A 23,195-nucleotide genomic window follows, 5' to 3' on the forward strand; every position below is an offset into this window, starting at 1 on the left:
GATGAATCTTCCTGACTCCAGACCTGGCACACCATATCCACTGTGCCACTTGGGTGCTATTATTATCCATTTATCTATACCCAAATATATCTGATTTGAAGAGACAAATAGGGAAACTACATTTTGCTAAAAAGGTACCATAGAAAATGAATTATTATAAATACTAAACATATATGCACCAAATGGCATAGCATCTAAATATGCTATCCCCCCTCAGAGAGCTGATGCACTCAGAATGCAGTTTTATGCATATTTTATTCTTTTTTCAGAAATGTCTAGTAGGAGAATTTGTTTTGTTTAACTATACATATTTGTGATTCATTTTGTTTCTCTTGCCTTCCCAATGAGTGGGGGAAGAGGAAGAAAAAGGGAGAGAATTCATAACTGCAAATAAAATAAAATTGACTTTTTAAAAAAAGGAGAAAGTACAAGCAGTACTGGAAAGGGCCAGGGATGCTGTGTTATCAGGAGACAATCAGGTTTCAGTGAAAGCCAAAAAATGAAGGGAGTGGAAAATGACATTTTTAATTATGGAAGAGGCATTCCAAAGAGCATGATGATGGTAGGGGTGAGTAGTTTTAGAGTAGGATATTAGTAGAAGGAGTGTTAGATTTAGGAGAATGGGAGCAAGGGATTGGGCCATGGGAGACAGGGAATGGGGTTTGCATAATGATAGCTAGTGATTCAGAGTCAACAGCATAGGGAGAGTATGATGGGATGAGAGTATGAACCATTGAAGATTGAGTGCAAGCAAATTATTAGTGGCTGGAGAGAAGGACATTGGAGAATGAAGTTGATCAACCTGTTCAAAGCACTCTGTTGATGTCCAGCTGCCAACAGCCAGGATCAGGCAAAGTGCAGCTGTGGACAAGAGGCAAGAGCTGGCAGTGTGAGGCAAGTCTGGTCTGGGAATAACTGTTGGAGCTCTGAGAAGGTCCTGGAACAAAGAAGGCATGGTAGGTAAGCTACATCTGAGGCTAGCAGAGTGCTGCTCCTTGGGAAGTCTCAGGGGTTAAAACAGAAACCACAAGTTGGCAGGCTAGATACAGTGTTCTCCTGGAAGTGTCAGGAACAAGAAGGCCACTGCCTTTGGGGTAGGGGAGAGAGGAAGAGGGGTGTAGGCTGAAATTAAGGCTAATTCACTTTTCCCTGGGAAGTCTAAGGGGCCAAAGGATAATCCAGGATTGCCCCAGAGCCGTAAGAAATCGAAAGGAATGGAATAGGATATATCAAAAAGCAAAGAAATTCAGGCTGCAACTCCAAATAACATATCATGCAAACTGAGCATTAATCATCAATGAAGAAAAATGGGACTTTTATAAAGCAGGGAAAGCAATTTGAGAGAGCAAATTTGAAGCAGCCTGCCAAAAATTTTAAAGTGATAAATGAGAAGAATATTCAGTTTGCAGACATGTATACAAAAAAGTACCGGAGAGATTAAAAAGTATAATTATCAATAAAAGATTAATGAAATAAATTCTCTCATAGGCTATTTGAAAATAAGAAATTATGCAGAAGGCTAGATCAAATAAAGAGGGATCAAAAAGAATGCAAAGTGCTAAAGATTTAATTTGAACTTAAAAGAATGAATTTTATGGAAAGAAGAAATTAATATTCCATGGACTAAATCCCATTACTCCCTTTAAGTGACTCATTATCTTTTGTGAGAAATGATTAACATAGGGAGAAGTTTCTAGAAAGGGGAGAGGGAAGGCAGAGGAAAGAGGGAAAGCAGAGATGCATGTGTCTCTTCCCTACCTCTATCCCCCACTTATCCCAAGGCATAAGTGAATAAATATGAGTTAATAATTTCTTTAGTCTCTCGATTGATGGTAAGGACTAGGCTTCATGATTTTGGACACAAGAGCAACTACCAACATAAGACATCATTGCTATTTGAAAGTCTTCCTTCATGAATTTATGTGTCTAATAGTGAGGTAAAGTAGAAAATAGGGAGGATTTAAAGGATTTTAAATAAGATTTTAAAATATAAGAATGTAGGGGGCAGCTAGGTGGCACAGTGGAAAAAGCACCAGCCCTGGATTCAGGAGGACCTGAGTTCAGATTTGACCTTGGATACTTGACACTTGCTAGCTGTGTGACCCTGGGCAAGTCACTTAACCCTCATTGCCCCACAAAAACAAAACAAACAAAAATACAAGAACATAGAAATGGAATAAAGGAAAGAGGTCAAACTTGGTTCTTTAGAAGTTATGTGTTGATGAAGGATGCATAATAAAAGAGGAGTAAGTAATATTATAGCCCTTGAATTAGATAATGGGATTCAGAATAGTTAGAAGGAAAGAGAAATGAGAACAAAAGAAAGAAAAACTTCTAGCAACAAAGTTTTAGGTAAAATAAGAGGTTAGTGGGCAAAGGGAAGACTTTTACTCATATTCTGATTGTGGAAAGTGATGTCAAAAGAGGGGAAGAAATAAATAATTTCTCTTTTATATATTTAGCAATTTAAGTAAATTCCAGGAACTTAAGGGAAGTCAGGCAAATGGAAATCAGGAGAAAGCCCATGGGAATTGAGTAGCATCAAAGCAATGTAAAACAAAACTAATTGCCAGGACAAAGTACTGATTTAAAAGAGGAAGGGGGTTAAAAATCAATATAAAAGAAATAAATGGAAGAAACCTAAACCTAATAATTATAATCTTAATGTGAGTAGATTAGTAAGTAATACAATAAAATGAGAATGACATTGTAGAAAGGAAAAGGAAACCTGAAATTTGTTGTTATACAGGCATACCTTGTTTTATTGCTCTTTCCTGTACTTAGCTTCACAGATACTTTGTGTTTTACAAATTGAAGGTTTACGGCAACCCTGCATCAATCAAGTCCATCAGCACCATGTTTACAACAGCATGTGCTCACATTGTGTCTCTATGTCACATTTTGGTAATTCTCAAAATATTTCAAATGTTTTCATCATCATCATCATCATTATTATTATTTCTGTTGTTGTGATCTGTGATCAGTGATCTTTGATTTTACTATTGTAATTGTTTTGGAGCACCACAAACCGTGCCCATGTAAGACAATGAATATAATCAATAAATGTGTGTGCCCTGACGGCTCCACTGACCAGCCATTCCCCATCTCTTTCCTTTTCCTCTGGCCTCCCTATTCCCTGAGATGCAACAATATTGAAGTTAGACCAGTTAATAACCTACAGCCTCTTAGGTATTCAAGTGAAAGGAAGAATCAATCAGTGCAGCAGATTTTATTGTTGTCTTGTTTTAAGAAATTGCCACAGCTACCCCCAACCTTCAGCAACCACCACCCTGATCAGTCAGGAGTCATCAACATTGAGGCAAGACCCTCCAGCAGCAAAAAGATTACAACTCACTAAAGATTCAGATAATGGTTAACAATTTTTAGCAATAAACTATTTTTATTTCAGGTATGTACATTGTCTCCTTGGACAAAATACTATTTGCACACTTACTAGACTACATAAGTGTAAACATAACTTTTACATACACTGGGAAACCAAAAATTTCATGACTTGCTTTATTGCTATGGTCTGGAACAGAGCCCACAATAACTCTGAGGAATGCCTGTACAAGAAACATCTAAAAATAAACACATATGAAATAAAAATGAGTATAGAACAGAAGTGCATTGTGATTTGGGGGGGGGGAATCAGGAATTGCAAACATATCAGACTAGGAATTTTTAATCTTTTTGTGTCATGGACCCCTTTGGCAGTCTTTTGAAATCTTTGAGTCAGAATAATGTTTTTAGTGCATAAAATAAAGTGCATAGCATTATAAAGGAAAACTAACATCATAAAGGCAACCAACAATACTGAAATAAAGCTATCAAAATGTTTAAGACATCAGTTTTCATGGATCCCAAGAACTCCTGTATTAGAAAATGCAAAAATAAAAATTCATAATATCAAGAGAGATAAGAAAATTGTATTTATCAAAAGGAACTACAGGTAACAAAACTATATCAATAATAAATGTGTATGTGTATATGTGTGTGGAATATTGTGAAACAGAACCTTAAAGAATATCTTTTTCTAACCACATAGTCTTATTTGCAAAAATAGATCATGACCTATAGCATGGAAAAGTTTTAAATAAATGTAAAAATATAAATGCAAAGCACAGCACATTTAAAGACCATAATATAATAAAAAACATTCATATTGCAGTTTTTTTCAGCCATTCTCTCATAAGTACATACCTTCTTCCTGTTCTGCTACCATAAAAAGTTATGCTATGAGTATTTGACAAAAATTTCTGGGAAAACTGAAAGATAGTATGGCAGAAATTAGGCATAGACCAACATTTGACACCTTATACTAAAATAAGGTCAAAATGGGTACATGATTTAGACATAAGAGGTGATACCATAGGTAAATTAGGAGAAAAGGAATAGTCTACCTTTCAGATCTTTGGAAAGGAGAGCAGTTTGTGACCAAACAAGAGATAGAGAATATTATGAAATGCAAAATAGATGACTTTGATTACATTAAATTAAAAAGGTTTTGTACAAACAGAAGCAATACATCCAAAATTAGAAGGGATACAGAAAGCTGGGAAACAATCTTTATGGCCAGTACCTCTGATAAAGGCCTCATTTCTAAAATATATAGGGAAGTAAATCAAATTTATATGAATCCAAGTCATTCCCCAATTGAGAAATGGTCAAAGAATATGAACAGGCAGTTTTCTGATGAAGAAATCAAAGCTATCTATTCCCATATGAAAAAATGTTCTAAATCACTATTGATTAGAGAGATGCAAATGAAAACAACTCTAAGGTACCACCTGACACCAATCAGATTGGCTAAAATGACAAAAAAGGAAAATAATAAATGTTGGAGAAGCTGTGGGAAAATTGGAACATTAATGCATTGTTGGTGGAGCTGTGAACTGATCCAACCATTCTGGAGAGCAATTTGGAATTATGCCCAAAGAGCTATAAAGCTGTGTATACCCTTTGACCCAGAAATACCACTCTTGGGTCTTTTTCCCAAAGAGATCATAAAAAAGGGAAAAGGAGCCACACGTACAAAAATATTTATAGCTGCTCTTTTTGTGGTGACAAGGAATTGGAAATTGAGGGGATATCCATCAGTTGGGGAATGGCTGAACGAATTGTGGTATATGAATGTAGTGGAATTCTATTGTGCTGTAAGAAATGATGAGCAGGTGGAGTTCAGAGAAACCTGGAAGGACTTGCAAGAACTGATGATGAGTGAGATGAGCAGAACCAGAAGAACATTATACACAGTATCATCAACACTATCTGTGGACCAACTGTGATAGATTAGATTCTTCTCACCAATCCAATGGAACAAGAATGTTCCAAAGGACTCATGATAGAAAAGGCTCTCCAAATCCAGGGGGAAAAAACGGAACTGTGGGATATGGATGCTAATTGGACCATACTATTTCTTTTGTTTTTGATGCTGTTGGTTTTCTGATTTCAGGTTTTTCCTTTGTGCTCTGATCCTTCTCATATAACATGACTAATGCAGAAATATGTTTAATGTTATTATGTATATTTAACCTATATCAGATTGCCTGCTATCTAGGGAAGGGAGGGAGAAAAATTTGAAATTTGAAATCTTATATAAACAAATCTTGAAAACTATTTCTACATGTAACTGGAAAATAATAAAACACTTTTATTTAAATTAAAAAAACCATACCTTCCCACTGGATCCACCTGTCAAATGATGGGGAAAAACAAAAACAACACCTTGAAAAGGAAAATAAAATTTAAAACCCTTGAAGATAAAAAAAAGTTATGCTATGAATTCTTTTTAATACTGGACCTTTGTTTCTGTCTTTGATGCCATCAGGGAGTTGTTGAGTCACTGTATTCTGTTTTGTAACTTCTCTTATATGATTCCAAATTGTTTTCCAAAATGGTCAGACCAATTCACAGCTTTATTAATAGTGCATGTGCCTCTACTTCAACAAACCATATCCTTCCTTTTTTAAAAAAAAGTTTTTACTGATGTCTTTTTTTTAGAGCCATAGCTATCCCTGGCATCCCTCCCCTTCTTCTCCTAGAGTCATCATATATAAGAAATAATATTTTTAAAGACAAAAAAAGAAATAGGGAAAAATCTAATGAATACACTGAAAAAGTCCAAAAACATGTACACTCTGTAACATCTGTGGACCTCCCACCTCCATGAAGAGGTAGATTGGAAACATCCTGTAATATTTCTTCATTTGATTGATGGCTGATCTTTATAATTTTGTTAAATGCACTTTTAATTTGCGCGCGCGTGTGTGTATGTGTGTGTGTATGTGTGTGTGTGTGGTGATGGTGGTTCTATTTACCTTGTTACTATTATTGTGTATGTTGTTTCCTTGACTCTGCTTACTTTATCCTTCATCAGTTCATGTAGAACTTTTCATGCTTCTCTATATGCATCACATATTTCATTTCTTATTACACAATAGTATTCTATTACATTCATAATCCATGATTTGTTTAGCTGTTTCCCAATCAACGGGGATCTACTTTGTTTCCAAACTTTTGCTATCACAAAAGTGCTGCTATAAATATTTTTGGTGTGTACAGGGACTTTCGTCATATCATTGACTTTATTGGGGTATAAACCCAGCATTGATGTCTCTTGTTTCAAAGGTATAGACATTTTAGTCATTTTCTTTCCAAAATAATTGTGCTTTTTCACAGCTCCACCAATAGTGTATTTTTGTGCCACCTTTTGTTGTCTTAGCCAATTTTTAGGCTGTGAAGTAAAACCTTAAGATTGTTTGATTTGCAGTATTATTAATCATTTGGAGCATCCTTTTATGTGGTTGTGAATTCTCTATAATTCTTTTGAGAGCTTTTTTCTCTTTCAACCTCTTCTGTCCCTTCCCTTTGTATATTAATTTTCTCTATGTAGAAGCTTTTCAGTTATATGTAATTAAAGTTATCTGTTTTACTTTTTTAAATTGCCTCTATTTTTCATTTGGTACCATATCCTTCCTTACCCAAGACTCACCTCTTCCATTAGAATTTTCCTGAACTTACTGCATCTGCCATGAGGCATTCTAATTACTTTTTTGTGTGTATGAGGCAATTGGGGTTAAGTGACTTGCCCAGGGTCACACAGCTAGTAAGTGTCAAGTGTCTGAAGCTGGATTTGAACTCAGGTCCTCCTGAATCCAAGGCCAGTGCTTTATCCACTGCGCCACCTAGCTGCCCCCTAATTACTTTAGCAAAGTGATGGACACCCATTTCTTAACATATTAGGTTTTGGCGGGGGCAGGGCAATGAGGGTTAAGTGACTTGCCCAGGGTCACACAGCTAGTAAGTGTCAAGTGTCTGAGGCCAGATTTGAACTCAGGTACTCCTGAATCCAGGACTGGTGATTTATCCACTGAGCCACCTAGCTGCCCCCAACATGTTTTATTCCTATAGCTATATGTTGTTCCTGAATATATAGTAAATTTCTTGAGGGTTGGAGCTTAGTATTCTCTTTCCTTTTCACCTGTTAGAATCCCTTCCCTCTTCTAAGGACTAACTCAGATGCTATTACCTTAAAATTAACAAGCATTTTGGGCAGCTAGGTGGCGCAGTAGATAAAGCACCGGCCCTGGATTCAGGAGTACCTGAGTTTAAATCTAGCCTCAGATACTTGACACTTACTAGCTGTGTGACCCTGGGCAAGTCACATTTTTAAGTGCTGCTTCTTGTCCTGAGCTCTGGGATTATAAATACAAGCAGAGAGTTCTTGCCCTCAGAGTTTACATTCTAATGTGGAAATACCACATGTAAAAAAAGGAAGCCCCCAAAAAAGTGTGTGGGGAAATGTTGCTGGGGGGCAGGGAGAGGAGGGAACATGTAACTGAGCCAGAAATGGAGCCTGGAGAGGAATGAATGAAGTCGTCATGGGTGTCCTGAGCATTTTCTCTAAAATAGGGGTTCTGGGAGCAGCCCAGCCATTTAGAAGAAGGGAACACAAGTGCAGAGTGGATTTGCAGGATCAGGCATCTCCAAGTCTGGAGAGAAATGAACCTCTATGAATCTTTACCTGATCTTCCATAACTGTCCATCCCTAGCAGAATTCAGAACACACTTTGTTTTATATCTCTCTTTGTATTTTGTAATATTGTATTTTATAGTATTCTATATGTATGTCATATCTATCTCCACGGTGCCTAGCACAGGTGAAGCTTAAATATGTATTTGAATTAGTTCTCACTTTTCACTTTTGACTTTTCATCATGTGGAAGGAACTAAGTAAATGGTAATTACTAAGTATTTTGTTGTGTATTTATTTGTTGATATGAGCATTCCTGAGTTTCGAGGCCATTTATATGACCTGAGGTACTTGGGTATCTTTGCCTACTCCTATGGTTTTCTGGAGTACACCATGTGTGGTGCTTAGCAGTATTTGTTTTTCTCCTCCTGGCTCTAAATGAAGGGAGGCCAACTGTCCAAGGGTTCTGATGAGTGTATGTAGAGGGGTTGGGGTGGGAAAAAGAAGGAGGAGAAGAAAACATCCCTTTTGTTGCTTTAGATCTAGTATCTCTATACTGAGACACTTAGCCATTCAGAAGATAACAGTGAATTTAACAAATGTGGATTTTGGGGAACGTGCTATAATTCATTCTTTTTAAAAAATAATAATGTTTATTTTTAAGTTTTTAATAGACATTTTTACTTAAAGTTTTGAGTTCTAAATTCTATCCCTCCTTCCCTTCCTACTGTGGTAAAATATGAAAGTTTTTAACAGTCGGTTAGGATAAGTGAAAGACGCCAGTTTTTCAAGGACCACCCTTTTGGGGAGGAGATGAACAGTCTGCCTGCTGCGCATGTCAGACTGCCTGCCGGGTACAGTCCGCCTGCTGCGCATGTCAGACTGCCTGCCAGGTACAGTGCGCCTGCTGCGCATGTCAGACTGCCTGCCGGGTTTTTTTGACTTCCGGGGTGGAGAGAACGGGAGTAGCCTTTTTTGCCGGCTTGGCGGGACTCCGGGCGGCGCGGCACAGACGGTCTGACTCACTCCAAAGGTGGCCTAAATCGGTTTGGTGAGTTTTTATAAGGAATATAGACAGCCTAGATTTAAGACGATTTGTACTGTATTTCTGTTTTCCTATCCTTCTAATCAACAACACCTTATATACAATAAAGGCTCTATCTAGAAAACCAGAAGCTTCTTCCATTTACTAGTCTGGGAGATGAATTAAGGGAAGGGTTAAGTAGGGGAGATTTATGATCTAATATCCAATTTTAAATCTCACAGTTTGGCGACCCCGAAGGGACCTTAAGGACCCTCCCACCCTCCCTAGTTTGGCCATAAGCCGGCTAATTCGGTGGATTTTCCAAATACCCCCCCCCCCCCCCCGCGGACTTTCCCTTTGTCTAATCTCCCTTAAAGACTTTAAGCCTCTAAAAGTCTTGCTTTAAACAGAAAAGCCAGCCCAGTTTAAAGGGCAAGATGCTCGAATATTCTACCATCCCTTTGATTTTTCTCATCGGAATGTATTGGGACAGCATAACATCCCGACTTAGAGGAATAGTTTATTCAATGGTCCTTCATAACATTATTGGTTTTTTCCTCATTCAGGCAGCAAAAAGTTTTTTGTATAATAGTATACGTGAGAATCTTTGGGAAAATACGTTTAATATAAGTAGAAATTTTATGCCTGCAATTGAAATACCTTTTAATACCACATCCATAGTTCATACGACTAAGGATTTTATTTTTTTTTGTTGTTTTTTTTTTGTTTTTGTTATTATCATTGTTTTTGTTATTATCATTGTTATGATGTGGGGGAAACTCTCACATATGGAGAGAGACCTCAAAATGGCTGTTTCTACTAGAGATGATCCAAGTTCAGAATCAGATCAGCAGAAACTACTCCCTCTGCAGGAAGCTATAGAACATAGTAAGAAGGGAGTGCCAATTCAAGTCAGAAAATATAGCCCCTTTAGACCAAGTGACTTGAGCGCATGGAAATCAATCATCCCTAGTTTTGAGAAAAATCCAAACACTGTAATTTCACAGTTAAGGACTATATTTAATGCATATCAACCCAGTTGGGCTGATGTTACTTGCCTTTTGGAAACTTTACTGTCCCCAACTGAGATTACAGATATTATCTCAGCAGGAAATGCCCTTGTTGCGAAAGGTAAGGCCGATGTGGAATGGCCTCTAAAGGATCCAGAGTGGAATTATAATGATGATAGGGATTTCCAAAGATTAAAAGATGCTAGAGAAACACTTCTGAAGGGAATGGAATCTTGCTCTAGAAAACCGGAAAACTGGCAGAAATTTTTAAGCCTACCTCAGGAGGCTAATGAAAGACCAAACAGATTTTATGATAGACTTTGTGAGGCCGCTAGACAGTACACCAGATTGGATCCAGTAGATTTAAGAGATTCCTGTATCATTCTCAACACATTTGTTTATAATTCACTGCCAGAAATACGCAGATACTTTCTGAAACAATGTCCAGACTGGAGAAATCTCTCAGTAGATAGAATTAAGGAACTTGCAAATTATGTCTTTGACTCACGTGAGGAAGATCCAGATCACCCTAAACAGAGCATTCTGGCACCAGCGATTCCTAGTCAGCCATGTGGACACCGGAACAAGGACACTAAGGTGTGTTGTTACTGTCGTAAGGAGGGGCATGAATTGAGAGAATGTAGGACTTGGAGAAGAAATTCTAATTCTAATTACAGGCGAAATCAAAATAGAAATAGATCTTTTTGGAGGAATACAGAAAGGCAGTACCAGAATAATGGTAACCAAGACCCCCCTCAGAAGAGGACACAGGAATGATGGTGTCTTGGGGAGGAATGGAACATAGATAATGAAAGCCATATATTCCCAGATCCAGATTTTTTGAATGCACTTGTGCCAGTCCATTCACCTCCCCAGAGTAATGAACCACATGTCACCTTAAAAGTGGGGGAGACTTATTATGATTGTCTGCTAGACACAGGAGCCTCTAAATCAGTATTAGTAAGCAAACCAGATGCTGGGTGTAGACCTGTAGGATTTTTGAATGTAGTGGGAGTCTCAGGAAAGAGCCAGAGAGTGGCAAAATTGAATCCTCGCATGGTATCTATGGGGCCCTTAACAGTGGAACATTCATTTTTACTCATGCCTGATGCCCCTGTAAATTTATTAGGTCGTGATCTCCTTTGCAAGCTTAGAGCAACCATATCTTGTGCTCCAGATGGGGCTGTCTCCTTACAATTGCCAGAGGATACTGTTCATTTATTACCAATTTTACTTACAGAAGCTCAAGGAACAGCAGGGGAGGTATCCAAAATCCCCTCTGACATTCCTGAGTCTTTATGGGCCTCATCCCCTAATGAGGTGGGGCTCCTTAAGTCTGCCATGCCTGTTACCTTTAAAGTTAAGGGGGGACCACCCCCCTCCATTCCACAGTATCCATTGTCTAGGGAAGCAATAGAAGGGATCACCCCTATAATTGAGGCTTTGAAAAGCCAGGGTATTATTATTCCATGTCATCACTCTCCATGCAATACTCCCATTTTGCCAGTTAAAAAACCCAAGCCTGGGCCAGATGGTAAACCTGTTTATCGCTTTGTGCAAGATCTTAGAGCGATTAATAATTATGTTATTCCTAGACATTCTATAGTCGCAAATCCGGCTATGATAATTTCCTCAATTCCCTATGAATCTACATGTTTCACAGTGGTAGACCTTTGCTCTGCCTTTTTCTCCATACCAGTACATGAGGACTTCCAATATTTATTTGCTTTTACCTGGAAAAATAGACAGTGGACCTGGACTAGACTCCCACAGGGATTTGTAGACAGTCCCACATTATTTTCCCAAATTTTACAGCAGGATCTGGCCTCTATTACCTTTAAGGGCTCCACACTAGTACAATATGTAGATGACTTACTTTTGGCCTCTCCTAATGCTGAAATTTGTCAGGAAGATAGCCGTCACTTACTGCTGGAGCTGCACAAGAGAGGACACAAGGTTTCCAAGACAAAGGTACAATGGTGTTTGCCCCAGGTAGAATATTTAGGATTTATTTTGGCTGCTGGAACTCGCTCTGTCTCTTCTAAGAGAGTCCAGGCCATTCAACAACTCTCTGCCCCCACTACTAAGAGGCAGTTGAGAGCCATTCTGGGAGCAGCTGGGTACTGTAGACAATGGATACCCTCTTTTGGTGAAATTACTAAACCCCTCATAGCTCTTACAAAAAGTTCTGTTCCAGACAGTTTACAGTTGGATCCCCAGCATCTCTCAGCCATAAAAGAATTAAAACGGGCCTTGTTATCAGCACCTGCCCTAGGACTGCCAGATTATAGTAAGCCTTTCACTCTCTTTGTGCATGAACAAAGGGGGGTGGCTTCTGGAGTCCTGACTCAGTCACTGGGGCCTAACCAACGTCCTATAGCCTACTATTCAATTCAGCTGGACCCTGTAGCGGCTGGAGCGCCACCTTGCCTTAGAGCAGTGGCGGCCACAGCGCTTTTGGTAGAAAAAGCCTCTGATTTGGTCCTAGGTAACCCTCTAACTGTGCAATGCCCTCACGAAGTGGAGGCTCTCTTACTACGTCACAGGACACAAGCCTTTTCAGATCAAAGGCTGGCTAAGTATGAAATAACCCTGTTAGGTAATGAGAATATCACTTTAAAACGCTGCACAGTTCTTAATCCAGCAACACTACTCCCTAACTTACCATTCTCGGGGGAACCGTTGCATGACTGTGCTTCTTTAGTTGATATGGCTGAAAAACCCCGTGATGATCTTTTTGATACACCTTTAGAAAATCCTGATCTTGTCCTCTATACAGATGGTTCCTCATTTATGAGAGAGGGAACCCGTTTTACTGGAGCTGCTGTAGTTTCTGATTATGACACCCTCTGGGCAGCTTCTCTGCCTTCCCATTTTAGTGCACAGGCTGCTGAACTTGTGGCTCTTACACAGGCCTGTAATATAGCTAAAGATAAGAGTGCCACCATTTTTACTGACTCGAAATATGGCTTTGGCATATGCCACTTTATTGGTATGATTTGGCGTCAACGAGGCTTTCTAACATCCTCGGGCAAGGCTATTGCCAATGGGGACCTTATCAAGGACCTCTTAGATGCCCTAAAACTGCCTTCTTCCCTAGCCGTTGTACATTGCCCTGCCCACACAGGGAATAGTGATCCTGTTTCAAAGGGAAATGCACGAGCCGATTCTGCAGCCAAGCTTGCTGCATTAGAAGCTCCTGAACATGTATTTAACCTTTCACCTTCTGAGGATATTCCTTCCAACCTAACCTATGACGATTCTGAAGTAGAAAAGTGGAAAAAGAAATTTAAGGCGAAACAGATCAATGGCATCTGGGTGTCTCCGGAAGGTAAGCCATTTCTTCCCCGGAAATTCTACCACCAGGTATGCCTCTCTGTTCACAGAAAAGGCCATTTTGGTACACAAGGCATTGTAGACTCTATTAAGAGAACCTGGATAGCACCAGGTGTGACTAATACAGCATCTCGAATCTGCTCGGGCTGCTCCACATGTCAGTCTTATAATCAGTATGCTTTTAAGGTCAAAGCTTATGGAGGGCGTCCTCTAGCATATACACCTTTTGAGCACTTACAAATTGATTATATTACTATGCCAAAAGCAGGACATTATAAATTTTGCCTTGTTATAGTTGATCAGCTCACTCGGTGGGTGGAGGCCTTTCCCAGCCCCCGAGCCACAGCTGCCTTTGTTGCCAAAATTCTTCTTAAAGAGATAGTACCTCGTTTTGGCCCACCAGCCCGCATCGATTCTGACAAAGGCACACATTTCACTGATTCGATTTTATCCCAAATCTACTCTTTCTTGGGAGTGACTCCAAAATTCCACACGCCCTACCATCCACAAAGTTCAGGCCAAGTCGAACGTATGAATAAAGAGCTTAAGAGTATGATTGGCAAATTATGTACTGAAACCCATTTGAAATGGCCTGATGTTCTACCATTGGCATTATTCTATCTACGAAGTAGACCAAGAGGAGAACTTCATATATCTCCTTATGAAATGCTTTTTGGTCACCCTCCTATCCAAGCTAAAACTTTTTCCCCAGTTTATACATCACTGGTGGGAGGTGATACTTCTGTTGCTTCCTATATACAGGAATTACAGACCAGGCTACGTGAACTCCATGAGGCAGGAGCTGTGGTCCAGGCAGGACCATTAGACTTTTCATTGCATAACTTCAACCCAGGAGATAAAATATATGTAAAGAATTTTCAGAGAACCAGTGGAACTCAACCTGCCTGGGAAGGACCTTTTCAGGTATTATTGACAACTCCTACCGCCATTAAAATTGGTGAAAAAGACTCATGGATTCATTGCTCTCATATAAAGCCTGCACCATTCATAGGTGAAGAGATTTCAGATAGACCTGAGGTAGACGCTAAAGAGGTAAAAACCCTAACGATAGCAACTGTTAAAGAGCAAAGAAAGTTCAGAGGAAACAGGAAGTTCCCATTTAAGAATCCCACTGATCAGTTAAATGCTTTGGGACTCAGTCTTCGTAAAGTATCAGGAGACGGAAATTGCCTTTTTAGGGCTTTAGCAGACCAGCTAGAAGGTCACTGTAGAAATCATCTCAGACACAGACAAGAAGCTGCTTCTTATATGATTAACCATAGACAAGAGTTTGAGTCTTTTATAGTAAATGACTCCCCTTTTGAAGAATATGTTGATGAATTAAAGAAATTTGGAAAGTGGGGAGGAAATGATACAATTGTAGCATTTGCTAAGCAGCATCAGCTGAATGTTGTGGTTCATCAATTAAATCAGCCTTTATTGAAAATCAGTGGCACAGACAAAACTGATGCTACAGAACTCCACATTTTCTACCATAAAGAACATTATGACAGCATTAGAAAGATCAATGACAATTCAGAAACCCCTGCCACTTTGGCATGCAGAGAATTGGGGAACCAGTTAAAACAATGTGGCATACCCCAAACTCTAGCAGCTTAAATACCTTATAATTTAACAAGCATTTCCTTCTACAGGCAAAAGCACTGAAGTACATGGCCTAGTTTTCTGGCCTACCTCAACTATTTTTTTTTTTTATTTTATTAATTTTTGGGTTTTTTTGTTTTTGTTTTGACTTTTGAAAGGCACTAAAAAGTACCAGAAATTGCTTGATACCTCACTGAAAACATTGAATATTGAATCTTGCTAATTGAAGTCTTATTTCTTTTTGATGAATTAATCACCACTTTAAGTATCTGCTACTGTTATACCAGAGAATTCATGTATAAGATGATGTGGTCTACTTGCTAAAAGAAGATTATGTAATAATGTCTAAAAGAAGATTATGTAACAATGTCTAATATAATCAGCTATTTACATTCGTTTATTATTTATATGTCATTATACTCTGGGTATGGTTTGGAATTATTGTATATATCACTAATATATTCTCAGTTATGCAGCATAGCACACATTTTTACCATCATATTGTCTTTGGTGAAATTAATGAGATTTCAGAAATATGGAAACTTATCATTTCAGAGACTAACTTGCTGTGAACTCTGACGCAGGCCCTGGAGAGAATATATGTGCAACAAAAGGAGAGACAGGTATACGTAAGTCCATGGTTTGCTTATGATGGTGACTATGTAGAGCACAATTACTAGGCACAGTCCAGTATTCATCCTCTCTCCCTCCTAATTTAACCTAATTTAACTGAACTTATTTATCTTTTTATCTCACTCAGTTGAATTCACCTGTGGCCTAGCACAATCACTGGCTGTCTCAGAACCATGAGATATGGTATGATAACCTTTCCATAACATTTTCAGGTGTCATGAACACATACTAAATTTGGCTTTGATCCAGACACATGGTGGTAAAAAGTGTTACACATTGCATAACTACCTCAACCCTCTATTACAAGTCTAACCATATAAAGGAGGGAATGTAATGGAATTTATTAATTTGATCATTGACAATGCTATGCTAAGGTTTTAAAAATACAGCAATTCAAACAGTTAAAGAAGATAATCCAGCTTTCCAGACCAGAGTCCAGAATCCAGTTTTCCAGACCAGAATCCAGTTTCCTCCTGATGACATCTTACCACTTCAAGAAGACAAGAGAACTCAGAGACTTTATATGAACTGTTTTGCTTTATTAGCTTTTACTATCTCCTTTCTGTTATATACTATCTGTAACATGTACTCTCTGCAGAGGCTCTCCCTTTGCAAGACTAATGTCAAAGCGTCGGTTCATGAGGAAAAAAAAAAAAATCGCCCCTCTGGACAAAACTTTCCTCTCTTCCTTTTCTGTATTGTTGTTCGCATATTATTAGTCAGCAAAAGTTATTATATTCTTTTTACTGTTCCATCAAGGAAACATTCCGTTTCTTGAGGAAGCAAAGGGGGGAAATGTGGTAAAATATGAAAGTTTTTAACAGTCGGTTAGGATAAGTGAAAGACGCCAGTTTTTCAAGGACCACCCTTTTGGGGAGGAGATGAACAGTCTGCCTGCTGCGCATGTCAGACTGCCTGCCGGGTACAGTCCGCCTGCTGCGCATGTCAGACTGCCTGCCAGGTACAGTGCGCCTGCTGCGCATGTCAGACTGCCTGCCGGGTTTTTTTGACTTCCGGGGTGGAGAGAACGGGAGTAGCCTTTTTTGCCGGCTTGGCGGGACTCCGGGCGGCGCGGCACAGACGGTCTGACTCACTCCAAAGGTGGCCTAAATCGGTTTGGTGAGTTTTTATAAGGAATATAGACAGCCTAGATTTAAGACGATTTGTACTGTATTTCTGTTTTCCTATCCTTCTAATCAACAACACCTTATATACAATAAAGGCTCTATCTAGAAAACCAGAAGCTTCTTCCATTTACTAGTCTGGGAGATGAATTAAGGGAAGGGTTAAGTAGGGGAGATTTATGATCTAATATCCAATTTTAAATCTCACACTACTTTCTCCTCTCCCCCCTCCCTTAGGGGGTAAGCAATCAGATATAAGTTATACATGTGCAATTATGTAAAACATTACCATATTAGTCATTTTATATAAGAAAACGAATAAGAGAAAAAATGAATGAAAGAAAGTGAAAAATAGCATGCTTCAGTCTATATTCAATCAATTATCAGTTCTTTCTTTGGAGGTGGATAGCATGGTTCATCATTAGTCCTTTGAGATTGTCTTGGATTATTGTATTGCTAAGAATAGTTTAGTCATTCACACTTCTTCATTGAATAATATTACTGGCTCTGTGCACAACGTTCTCCTGGTTCTGCTCACTTTGATTTACATCGATTTATATAAGTCTTTCCAGGCCTTTCTGATATCATCCTGCTTGTTATTTCTTATAACACATTAATATTCCATTATAATCATATACACAATTTGTTTAGCCATTCTGATGTCATTCATTTTTCCTTCCCTCTAATAAAACTGAGCAGAGATTAGATAAGAGTTTACATATGAAACAGAGATGGAATTGGTACATTGTGTAGGATTCCACTTTGTGACTTATTCTATTGTTATCCAACTTGATCTTTGATATGATGGTTTTTCATTTAGATTGAATGTATTTTACTGTGAGCTAAAATTCTAAGAGAACACATTAAGGAGAGCAATTTCTTTTTCTTTTCTTTTTTTTTTTGCAGGGCAATGAGGGTTAAGTGACTTGCCCAGGGTCACACAGCTAGTAAGTGTCAAGTGTTAAGTGTCTGAGACCAGATTTGAACTCAGGTCCTCCTGAATTCAGGGCCAGTGCTTTATGCACCGCGCCACCTAGCTGCCCCCTGATGGTTTTTAATATCCTTGTAGAGTCAGGCATGGCAGATGATAGCCCAAGGGACAAATCCCAAGTCAGAGTCAATTTATTAAGTGCTTTCTGTGTGCCACATACAGTGCTAAAACACTGGGGATACGAAGAAAGGCATAATATAGTCCCTCCCCTCAAGGAGCTCACAATCTAATTGGGGGTGTGGGGAAGGTAGCACATAAAAAGCTGAAAGGGGGGAGGAGAGGTTACCTGTCACGGGGCATGATAAAGTCATGCAGTGGGGGAGGTAGATGATCTGAGGAGATACACTTTGTGTCATCATGATATTCACAAGCATTTCATCTAGCAGGTCTTTCTGATGCAGCGAGAACCCCTGTACAGCTACAACCCTGAAAAAATGGTACATTTGCTCAGTTTCTTAGTTATTCTTTTATGGTGTTTCCCTGCCCTGGTTTTTTCTTTCAGTTGTTTGTGGTCGATGTCCAGACAGGCCAGATCACCAAGATTCCCATTTTGAAAGATCGAGAACCTGGAGTGGTGACCCAGCAGGGCTGTGGTATCCATGCCATCGAGCTGAACCCCTCAAGAACACTACTGGCCACTGGAGGAGACAACCCCAACAGCCTTGCGATCTATCGGCTACCTACATTAGATCCTGTGTGTGTAGGAGATGTAAGTGGTTTCTAAATGTTGCTGGGGATGTCGTGGGAAAACTAACAACTATTGTGATGGTCATCTATTTGAGGTTTACTTAGACCTTCATATCAGAGTTGGACTTACATTCCTGTATGATGCACCGGGTTTAAAATGTCCAATAGGGATATGGAAATGGATTATATACATGTGATTCACCATGTTCCTATTTGCTCTAGAAGTTGAATTTAGAAAATAAGCTCTCTTGTGTGTTGTCCAAGGTAAGAGAGCCACATGATGAAGGATTTAAAGAAGATCTTATAAGGTGTTTCTGTGGCATGGACCTCCCTTTGGTATTCTTTCCATCTTTCCTTCCCCCTTTCCCCGAGGCCAACATTAGAATTGAGCTCCTTTTATTATGGGCCTAGTAAAGTCAGGGTTTACCCCAGGTTGCTGCTGAAAACCAGCAACACAAACATAATGTTGTATAATTGTTTTCTTTGGGGGTTTCAGGATGATAGTATACAGTAATATATTTGGGATCAAGAATCCCACTGTTAGTTATAGACTGCCACAGACTATTTAAAAGATGAGGGGGACAGCTAGGTGGCACAATGGATAGAGCACTGGCCCTGGATTCAGGAGGACCTGAGTTTAAATCTGGCCTCAGACACTTGACACTTACTAGCTGTGTGACCCTAGGCAAGTCACTTAATCCCAATTGCCTCACCAAAAAAACAACAACAACAAAAAACATGAGGCATACTCTTATAATGGGCAGTAGATAAAAATCTACAGTTACCACATTTACTCAAAAACTGTAGTGTTCCCTTGAGAATTCCTGTCAAAATGTTCATGAGATCAAGATGTATCCAACTTCTCAATCCATAACTTTAGAGATTTCTTTTACACCTTCAGATTGACAAATTTTCCAGGCATTGGGGAGAATTTAATATCCCTTGAATATTTTTGTTAAAATATTTTCTATTTTTCACTTGTCATTATTAATCAAGAGCTTATTTCCTGGAATTTAGATTTTGCCCAAGTGGCAAGGTACTTTTGTTCATGTTAGAATTGTTGCTACTGGAATTTAACAAAAGGGTAAGCAGAGGCAATTCTCTAAGCAAGATAATACTTATTAGCAGGGGCATGCTGCCTGTCAACAAATGGGTCACTGTCTTGCCACCATTTATGCCAAAAACCCTGAGGAAAAGGACAGTTCACCTTTTATAGGTTATGGGGAATAAAGAACAAAGAATAAAACAGTAGAAATGATATCATATGGTTGAGGAAAGCATGCTCGGTTACAGAGCTGAGGTGCAAGGAATTGGTTATTGGTTGGAAGTGTGGCAATGGGGCCTAGCAACAAACCCCTCCTTCTCTCCTGAGAAGTCCTGGTGCAAGATAACAAACCAAACATCCTTGAAGGATAGTTTGGGGTGTCAAGCTATTATGCCCAACTCCCTCCTGTGCACATGCATCCCCTGAGGTCATCTAAATTCCTGGAGGCACAAATAAATCAATGATTAGCTAGAAAGCTGCATTTTTACACTTAACCCATGACAGGCCTGCCAAATCCTGAACTAAGTTTAGAGACAAAAAACCATTTACAGGGAAAAAGCAGTTACAGAATAAAAGCAACTGTAAATAGGACCAATAAGAAAATGATACAGGATGAATCTTAATATTCTCAGAATCATCTAAAATCAGTTGGTTCTTGGCTTTAGTAGAGCTTGGGCTATAGACTTTAATTTCCCTTTGTCCTATTTCTTTCTTTTTTTTTTTTACTTTGAGGAACCATAAGTGATACTTAGAAGTTGTCTAAATGAACATTTTAATGTGTTTGGAGCATAATCCTAAGCATTTCTTTAATATCTCATTTTGGAGTTGATTGAGCCCTGACTTGGATCTTTTGTGTTTTTAGACAGTACTGTTTGTTTAATGAATTCTATGATTTTGCTTCCTACTTCATTAAGTGGTTTTCCTTTTTTATGAAGTATAAATGTATCTGTTTCAGTTTCAAAGGGTGTGGATATGGTTGCTCTTTCTTAGTACTTTGGGATTGGGTATAGAATTTGGTTGTTCATGCCATTCAGAACTTTGTAGACTTAGCTCATCTTCCCCTTTGTTATTCCACATTGAAGGATCTAAAAATTTTTAGTCTCTTCTAAAAAATTTATCCAGCCCTCTAACCCCAGAAACATTTTAGTTGTTTACTTGTTTTTATGGACCTTCTCAAACTCTATTATCTGGCAGCAACCAAAACTAAACATTGTATTCTAAGTGCGGGTGAATTCTGATTTTGTATAAGGAGAGAATTATGTTTTCTGTCTCCAAGTTTTCCTAGTAATCCCAGCATTTCATTGTCTAAAAGAGTCAAACTTAGTTTTTGATCTGCTGAGCAGTTAGCCTTTTTTTTTTTTTAGTGGGGCAGTGAGGGTTGAGTGACTTGCCCAGGGTCACACAGCTAGTAAGTGTCTAGTGTCTAAGATTGGATTTGAACTCAGGTCCTCTTGAATCCAGGACCAATGCTTTATCCACCACACTACTTTGCTGCTCCCAGCAGTTAGCCATTTTGTTTTTGTTTTTGTTTTTGTTTTTGTTTTTGTTTTTGTTTTAGTGAGGCAATTGGGGTTAAGTGACTTGCCCAGGGTCACACAGCTAGTAAGTGTTAAGTGTCTGAGGTTGGATTTGAGCTCAGGTACTCCTGACTCCAGGGCCAGTGCTCTATCCACTGCGCCACCTAGCTGCCCCCAGTTAGCCATTTTGACAAAATATTACCTTTCCTAGCTCCATTCAAGTTCTTTTTTAAAAATTCATTTTTAACCAATACAAAAAGACAAAAAATTCCATTTATACAACACAACACAAAGAAAGGATTTAATATGAAACCATGAATTGCCATTTCACAGTTTACTTTTTTTTTTTTTTTTAGTGAGGCAATTGGGGTTAAGTGACTTGCCCAGGGTCACACAGCTGGTAAGTGTGTGTTAAGTGTCTGAGGCCGGATTTGAACTCAGGTACTCCTGACTCCAGGGCCGGTGCTCTATCCACTGCGCCACCTAGCTGCCCCCACAGTTTACTTAAAAAAAAAAACACTATGTAATAAATACTGCATATCATTTTCAAAGCTACCCTGCTTTTTTGTACTTTCATCTGAGTTTTCTTTTGTTCTCTGATGTACACTTTTAATTTTTTTTCTCCCTCTCTCTCCACACTGCATTAGATAAGGCCACCATTAGACACAGATTTGTTTGTGTATATATATAGTAGTCCTAGTGGTCCCCCTGCCTCTCTGATGAGAACAAGGAGATGGGTCTTGTTAGCGTCTCTTGTAATTAATTCTACAAGACTATTATTTTCCTCTTCTCTCTTTTCATCTCTTCCCACATTTTGGCATATATATATATATGTATGTATATACACATATATGCAAAAAACATATATATATGTAAAACTATACTAAATATACTTCTATATATCAGTTCTTTCCCTGAAGGTAGTTAGCATCTTCCTTCATAGGTCCTTTATAGATGACTTGAGTATTTATAATATTCAAAATAACTTAGTCGTTCACATTTGTTCTTCGAACGGTATTGCCATTACTGTATACAATGTCCTCTTGGTTCTGCTCATTTCACTATTCATTGTTTCCTGCAAATCTTTCCATGTTTTTCTAGAAGCAACCATTTTCTAGAAGCTCACCATTTCTTGTAGCACCATGCCATCACAATCACATACCACAATTTATTTAGCCATTTTCCAATTAATGGACATACCCTCAATTTCGAGTTTATTGCTATCACAAAGAGATCTGCTATGAATATTTTAGAACATATAAGTTCTTTTCCTTTTTTTCCTCATCACCTTAGGAAATAGACCTAATAGTGGTATTGCTGGGTCAATGGGTGTACACAGTTTTATAACTCTTTGGGTATAATTCCAGATTGCTTTCCAAAATGGTTGGATTAGTTCACAGTTCCACCAACAGTGTATTAGTGTCCCAATTTTTCACATACCCTCCCACATTTCCCCTTTTATCATTTTAGCTCATCTGATAGGTGTGAAATCCATTTAAGTTCAAATGTGGATCTGCTTCTGTTGCCTCTTGGAAAGATGTAGCCATCATGTAACTTACATTACTTAAGCTTTGTATGGCTGAACAAGGAGTTTATGCCAAGGGACAGATGTCTTCTCTTTGTTTTCCCAGTTTTCTCTCCCAAAGTAGATAGCATTAGCAGAAAAAATGACAGAACTATATAGAGAAAGAGGGGTAGCCATCTTTTTTTTTAAAAAAAAACTTGGCTTTATTGACACTTTTTGTTTTTATATCTATCATTCAGAATTAAACTCTTGCTTGTAATCAAGAAAAACAGTTAAGCAGAGACAGCCAGCATAGTGGCCATACCTGCTGATACAAGTTATGGCTTTCCCTAGTAGTCCCACTGAGTCTGTGATGAGAACAAGGAGATGGATCTTGTTAGTGGCTCTTCTAGTTCTACAAGACTATTTTCTCTTCTCTCTTTTTATCTCTTCCCACATTTGGGCATTAACCTTAAGCAGCCTTCCTAGCATAGAGCTTTCTCCTTTCAATTTAAGCCTAAAAAAAGGTGTCCATCCTCTTCCTTGACCTTCAAACCTTTCCTCTTTCTGTCTGTGCTTCCCCCCCTTCCCCACGTTTTTTAAAAATGTCATTTCATGAGAACTAAGGCTTAAGCCAAACTGACTTCTTTATTGTGTCTATAGGAAGCAGAACTTTCTTTTTCATATTGTGGACTGTGGATTCATAGTCCAGGTAAACTTAGTCCTTCAAGATTGATTCTGTGT

At 38.7% G+C, this 23,195-nt stretch overlaps 1 protein-coding gene across 1 annotated transcript in view; it reads left to right on the forward strand.

The window, feature by feature from the left end:
- Positions 1 to 23,195, forward strand: part of DCAF12 (DDB1 and CUL4 associated factor 12) — a 127,679-nt gene that overhangs the window by 59,255 nt on the left and 45,229 nt on the right. Inside the window, exon 3 of the mRNA XM_043971407.1 lies at positions 18,201 to 18,407. Within this exon, the coding sequence (XP_043827342.1) occupies positions 18,201 to 18,407 (207 nt within the window). The remainder of the gene's footprint in view (positions 1 to 18,200; positions 18,408 to 23,195) is intronic.

Source organism: Dromiciops gliroides, chromosome 1 (genome assembly GCF_019393635.1).
Source record: "Dromiciops gliroides isolate mDroGli1 chromosome 1, mDroGli1.pri, whole genome shotgun sequence".
Lineage (NCBI taxonomy): Eukaryota > Metazoa > Chordata > Mammalia > Microbiotheria > Microbiotheriidae > Dromiciops > Dromiciops gliroides.